Below are 7,319 nucleotides of genomic sequence, written 5' to 3' on the forward strand. Positions count from 1 at the left end.
GTATCGAAAAGCTTTCTTACTATCATATCTTCAGTAATGTTCAAATGCGCCTGTGCTGGACTGAACGAGAGTAACCACCAACTGGCATGATAGTTTATGGCAAATGTACGAAGTTCATGCTGCTAACTTCACAATTTATTTGTCACAATAAACAAAAGTACAGCTGCAATGAAAGATAAACTTGAAATAAAAATACATCTATGAAACAAAATTAAAATGTTTTTATGTACATATATAAACATGAAATCCTAGTTAAAAATAAAAATACTTGTTTATTGTTTAGGTTTATTATTTTCAGTCTTGTATATTACTTGAAACCATAAGGAGAGTACATGATTATTAAAAATAGACAAAATTTGCATTTTATGGATGATAAAAAGTTTTTAGGGATTTTAAAATAATGTACTAAAACATAAAAAGTAATAAGTTCAAATCTGGAACAAATATAAATATCATAATTTCTTATAAATACCATTTCCTAATGTAATGTTCCAAGATATTAAAGATCATGATGCAAAAAAAATTATTTTATCAAAAGTAACAGGCTTTATGTTTCTTAAACTACATGCATTTATGAAGATTCGTATGAAGTTTCCAACAATTTCATCCACTAGTTTTATTGTTGGAATGAAATATAGCAAGACTGCACTGACTACTCAGAAAGTTAGTAGCTGGTGGTCATCGGGTTAAAACCAATCAAATCATAGCCTGTAATCATGTTAATAGATAGGGAAATATGCTTCATTATTAATCAGAAAATAGTGCTGTGATCTTTTTGGATGTTGTACTAGAGAGAGGAAAGCACTTAATTTAGAATTCAAATATTTTAAAACATATACTGAACATAAAAAAATTGGCCATAGTTATGTGAATGGTTATACTTTAATAACAAATATTTTTTCTTCAGAGCTGAGCCCTCAATATGCCTAGAAGAGGAAGGTCACCATCTCCATCTAGTCGTAGCAGGTACTGTAACATTTCTGTACATTATTAAATTTTTTTGTATATAGCTGCTACATTTGTGAGGTGTTATACTTTAACAAATCATACTGTTTATAAGGAAATCAACTGTATTACTTATGGGAGCAAAGTTTCACATTCTACTAGATCACTTTGAATAATATTTCTTGCAAATTCTTAAACAGCATGTTTCAGTTGTAGTTTGTGTATGACTTTAACTTGAGTTTATGGTATAGTGTTTAGAGATTTAAACCAAAAGTTAACTACAGTAACATTTTATTGTGAATTCGGTTTCAGAAATAAATGATACATTAGGCTGTAAAATTAACCAATCAGCAATAGTACTGCTTTGCATGAGGAAAATCTAAGTATATCCTGAGTAAAGTTTTTCATTTAAAAATAAAATTAGATTTAATCTGTATCATTGTAGAATTCACAGTCATTAAAACACACTTTAAAAGGTTATTCCAAGTACTGTTGTAATGAATATGAGCATTCATAGCCTTTTATCTTAAATTTGGAGAACTGAGCCAGGGACTTTTTGCATTGGGTTAAGCTATTAATGGAAAAATTTTGAAACCAATTATTGGATGATAAAATTTTGAATATAAAAACTGGAAAAATCATTAACCCTCTCACGATGGGTGGGTCTAACTGTGCATGTCATGGTCTTTTAGAGAGTTATTTTCAAAATTTAGTTAAACTTCTTTTTGTTTATGTTATACCAGTTAGTATAGCATAAAATCATAGCTAATTAATCCATATTTTAATAATATGCAGGTTTTAAGTTCTTAATTTTATAAGGCTATATTTTAAAAAATCCTGAATTTTCCATAGTGTGAGAAATGTGACATATTTTCTCTAGGCATCCTCTCTTCGTCATTTTATTCACCACCCCTCCAATAAGTATGAAATTTAATGTAACTTACTCATTATAAAATCATCATTGCTCAGACAAACCATAATGTTTTTACCCTTCAATTTTGTTTGGCTACAGAGCCATCAAGTAGAAGATCAGACCCCACCTGTCAAATCCTCTCTTTCAGGATTTGTTAATAGTTCTCTCTTATGTTTAATTCTATATTGTGTATATAAAGCTAAGGTTTTCATCTGTCAAATGGTGTATTATATTACATTATTTTTTGAACAGAGAATTGTCAGTTTCTTAGTTAGTACAAGCTTCGTTCCTTCGGCAAAGATAATGACTAGCATGGATGAATTTGTTATGGTTTTTGTCACATAGTTAGAAAGCTAGAAAAATTGTGATAGTTAGGGGAATTGTCTGCTTTTTGCATGTTGTTATTTTATGTTCATTGATGGATTATTTAATTAAATAAAAATTATTTAGTGCATTATTCCTATTAGTATAAAAAAGTAGGGTTAAGTGTCATCGAAAGATGACAGCAAAAAAAAAGTCCCGTAAATTCTTTATTTCTTGTTTTTATTTATTTATTATTATAAAAGTAACTAAAATGTAAAATTAAGGGCCTCTTTAGGTTAGTTATGGTTAGATTAGGTAAAATGAATAATAATAATGTAATAAAAATGTTTCACGAAGCACGTACACGAGCAGCTCAGACTCTGAGTAGCTCGTAAATAATGTAATTCGATAGAATAACATAAGTTCTATGTTGTGCCCAGCATGGCCAGGTGTTTAGGGTGCTCAACTCACAATCTGCAGTTGTGGGTTCAAATCTCCGTTGCACCAAAACATGCTCACCCGTTGTCCAGGCTAGGACGCCAGTCCTACTCCCGGATACACACCTCAAAAAGAATTTGTGGAGGTGTGAGAAACACCATACGCAACTACTAGCTTTATGGTCCCCAAGTGATTTACAACTTATAAACATGAATAGTAGTAGTCAGTTGTTCAAAGGGCAATCACAGAGCAATAGAACAATAAAATATAAATATTTATACTGTTATGAGTTTTATAGCTACTTAGGATAATCAAATGTAGTTTCATGTTATAATTTGAGGTCATTCTAGAAAGAAAAAAATGGTAACTTAGTTTTTTTTTTGTGGTGGTTAGTGAGGGTTGGTTAATTTGACTAACCCCATATAGAGTTAGGGTAGATAAAATATAAAGTTTTACTGAAAACAACCATTTGAAATGTACTTAGGAGGTTTAAGAGATTACACAAATGATATTTGAGATTTTTGGGACAAAGAATAATTTTTAATCGTAACATGAAAATCACTTTGCACTTGAACTAGTAATGAAACAGACTTGATATATTCACAAACAAATCTTTAGTAAAAATACTTCATTAAAAAATCTGACTTTTTGTGTACAAAAGACTTGTAATATTTACTAAAAGTCTACCAAATTTTGTAAAGATACACGTACTGCATTAAAAGTTATAGTATAAATACTTAACGTGTGCAAGTGTGTATATGAACTTGTGTATTTTATACTGAGCCCATCTGGGATAGGGTTAATGCTCTTTGTTCCTTTTAAAGCTAATTTATATATATATATTTAACTAAAAAAATTAAGTTAAAGAAGAAATAATTGAATAGATTATAATTGTCTAAAGTTAAGGAATTTAAATACCAAGTGACTAGAAGTGAGGCCCAATTTGTTTTCCTGAAAAGTCTCCAGTTTGTAAATCGTAGAAGAGGACAGGTGTGGACTGGGAAAAATCTAGCTTTTTTCCTGTAAATTTTAAGAGTCCAGTTTGGCCCTGGAAAAGGAATAATAAACACTAAAATTGGTGAGCTCTTGGTTTTGACAATTTACATATTCATTAGCCAACAGCAAATTATTTAATCTTTCCATGGGGTTATTTTTTATAGCTAATACAGTTTCAAATAATTTCAAATCATAAAGGTTTTTAAGTTTGCATTGTGAAATAACTTTTTATTTGGTAATCTAAAATAAACATAAATGTTTTTGTTCTAATAATCAGTAATTCTAGTTTCTTTATTATTTTTAGCAGGGGGGCTCCTCTGAATCGAGCTCCAGCACCTCCAGCACAACGAGCTTCAGCACCTCCAGCACCAAGGCAATATACCCAACCAGCTAATGTACCTCAACAACAGGTTCAAACAATGCCACAGACTCAACCTCGGCAACCTGGTCTCTTAGGTCAAATGGCTACAACAGCAGCTGGTGTGGCTGTGGGATCAGCAGTGGTCAGTATAAAAAAAACTGCTGGTTAATCTAGATTGATTTTTACATGAGATCAAACAAATAATTCATTATTTTTGTTACTTTGAGCTCAGGAGTAATCCTTTTAAGTAGTTATTCAGACTAAATAGGTAAGATAATCACCAAAAAATATGCAGAGGCCAGTAAAAAATGCTTATGTAATTTATTGGGTGGCTTGACAGTGGTTAGTAGAAATTACTGTAAGATGCCTTGGGTAGCTTGACAGTGGTTATTAGAAATTATTGTATGAGGCAATGGGTGGCTTAAAAGTGGTCAGTAGAAATTATTGTATGATTTAGTGGGTGGCTTGATTGTGGTCAGAAGGGTAAGATATTGACTGATACCAAGTAGTAATGATAAGAATGATGTGATTTAGTGGGTAAAATGTCAAGCATATGTAATGTGTTTCTTAACATTGTAGGATTTGGTTTTGTTGTGTAAGTTAATATATGTGAAGTACTATAAAAAGTAAATCAGTTACTTAAGTCTCCTTAACTATGTGGGCTTTTACAAAGGAGTGAGTGCAGTGATGACTTGTGCAGGGGTCCTGAAATCAGCTGGCCATGTGAGCTGAGCTACTTCTCATGTTCATTACAGGGTACATGTGGTAACCTGTGGTGACAGGGAAGAGTGATTCTGCTATTTCTGAGCACTTTTTATTTTAATCTCCATAGTTGTTAGTCAACTGTAACACAACAATCAACCTAAATGTTTAAAAGGATATATAGGTTGTGTAACAAATGATGGGTAGTAGTAATTTGGAATTGATCACCAAGTTTAACTAAACTTGTGTGGTTACATATGTTATAGTAAAACTGAATTTACTGTGTTAATTCTGTCTTTAGTGCCAGTAGGTACATATTAAAAGTAACGTATAATGAATATACTCCATGGTCTAACATGTACTTCATTGAGTTTATTGTGTATGCAAGGTTTTCAGGTGGACAGTTTGTATACTGAACTCTTCAGCAGCTTCTTAACTCAATACAGAATCATAATGAGATTTTCACCAGACACAACACAGTTGTACTCTACCCTTTACAATACTATTAATTCATACCAATAGTGAGCTTTTCACCATACTTAAGGCATTTATAATGAACTTCCTACCAGACAATAGAATCATAATCAGTCTTTCACCTTATAGTTTTCATAGATTCATACCAAGCCTTTCCCCATACACTCAAGACACGCTGAACCATTAACCCTAGGTGTACCAGTGGGGATCAAAGTGTGCATTTCATGACCTTTTACAGTGTATCATTCAACAGGGTATTATGTATTTGATGTCAGAGTTATCAACTATTCATTTTATCCTGCCTTACATTGCCAATTTAGCAACAGTTTGTGGTACAGGAGATAAATACCAGGTACAATACACATGGATACTGAAAACAAACTGTAGATATGCATTTTGGAGGTTCTAAAGGTTATACAAATGCAATATGCAAGTTTTACAATGGACAAAAGTATTTTGATTCTTCACATGAACATCACCTTGCACTCAGACTCGTTGGAATCAGGCTGATGTCATCAAGTCACACACTTATCTTGAGTATAAATGCTTTTGTTAGAATCTGATTTTTGTGTGCAACAAATTTGTGCATTTTGTGAGAAGCTTGCCATATTTCATATGTACACATGTAGTTAATTCAGAATTATAGTTAATATTCCTTCTCCAATATGAGTTCAGTGGAATGGACCAACCCAGTGCACATTCAGTTAACCAGACACTCAACTTGGAACCATAATCAGCCTTTCACCCAGTAGTCATCATAGATTCATACCAAGCCATTAACCAGACATTCAACTCAGAATCATATTCAGCCATTTAACATGTCAGGTTTTTATGTATATATGGGCTGGGATTCTTCTACAGTAGGCGTCTGTGACTTATTGGCGATAAATTGGAACAATAAACAACAAGCACACAATCCAACTGTTTTAAAATAATATATTCAAAACAAGTCGAACGTATGTACAAAAAAATATCATACTTGTATCTAAAACTAAAATTCTCTTTTCTTGTCAAAAGTCCACTGAGGCTGATTCAATTACTTTAGAATTTGATTGACAAGACAAACTATTTTTTTTCTCTTTGTTTCTTACTGTACAATCTGCAATATATTCACTTACATTACTTCGTGGGTTACCACAGTTGTATCCCAAACTTTATATAATTGTCTCCTTTTTGTCAAAATTCACACAGACAGGATATATTACTTTAGAACATCCTTTGACAAGACAAATTATTCTCCTTATCTCTATTAAACTGTGAAACTAACTTTAAAATATCAACTGTTATGACTAATCACTCACATAGTGGCTAACTTCAAGTTTTCTAACTTTTTCTCTACTTCACTTCACTTACTTTGTACATCTTTAGTTCTTAACTTATGCTCGTGAGCCACCTATATAAATACCTTATTCACTGAGGCCTCGAAAAATACCAAAGATTCAAGTAATGCAACGTCAACAATATTAGTAAAGCATAGATAACAGTGTTATTGCAAACACAACATACAACTCTTACCATATACCTTAAAAAACATATAAGATACTGACCTATGACTTCATAAATTTTAACAATTGTGGTTATTATGTTTCAAAGCTTTTAATACCTGGAAGGAACATGTTTGTTGTTGTAAGATGGAATATACTTGAACAAATATGATTATCATTTGTCAATTATTTATTAGGGCAATATTTTCTGATGTGCTTACCATACACTGCAGTAAACTCACATTTCTGATCTGTAAAAACAATTGCACATAATAACAATCAATAATAATCATCCACTGATCTAGAGTGTATCTTAGCCTTCCCTGTAGCCCCTGCACCCAAAAAACAGTGCTTCCTGTTAAAACTAGTTTACTTCCTAAATACTACATTGTGTGCTCACAAAATGTTTATTGTAGACCCCTCAATTTTTTTGTCTAGCCCAACTCAACCCCCTAACCAGAAAGAGACTGGTACTACCAATTTGGATAGTTCAAGTTGCTAAAAATATTTTAAGGTTTACACAAGTTTTATTTTTCATGAGATTGGCAGATTGTTTTTACTTAACTACCTCGACAGACATCCTTTACTATGCATGTCACAAGGTTTTAGTGACTTACATACCAAATTTTATTAATTTACTTTTTTGTTTGTTATACCAATTAGTATAGCATAAAATCTTAGTTAATAATCCATATTTTAATAG

General features: G+C 31.8%; 1 protein-coding gene across 4 annotated transcripts in view; it reads left to right on the forward strand.

Moving 5' to 3' along the window:
* The window catches only part of LOC106461981 (coiled-coil-helix-coiled-coil-helix domain-containing protein 2-like), an 18,929-nt gene that overhangs the window by 5,885 nt on the left and 5,725 nt on the right, over nt 1-7,319 (forward strand). For 2 of the 4 annotated variants that reach the window (XM_013921849.2, XM_022389095.1), the window contains exons 2-3: nt 908-966; nt 3,900-4,098. In XM_013921849.2, coding sequence (XP_013777303.1) covers nt 923-966; nt 3,900-4,098 — 243 coding nt within the window. In that variant the 5' untranslated portion in view covers nt 908-922. The remainder of the gene's footprint in view (nt 1-907; nt 967-3,899; nt 4,099-7,319) is intronic. The other 2 variants (XM_013921850.2, XM_022389096.1) reach the window with 1 other exon arrangement.

The sequence above is a fragment of the Limulus polyphemus genome, unplaced genomic scaffold (genome assembly GCF_000517525.1).
Source record: "Limulus polyphemus unplaced genomic scaffold, Limulus_polyphemus-2.1.2 Scaffold1070, whole genome shotgun sequence".
NCBI lineage: Eukaryota > Metazoa > Arthropoda > Merostomata > Xiphosura > Limulidae > Limulus > Limulus polyphemus.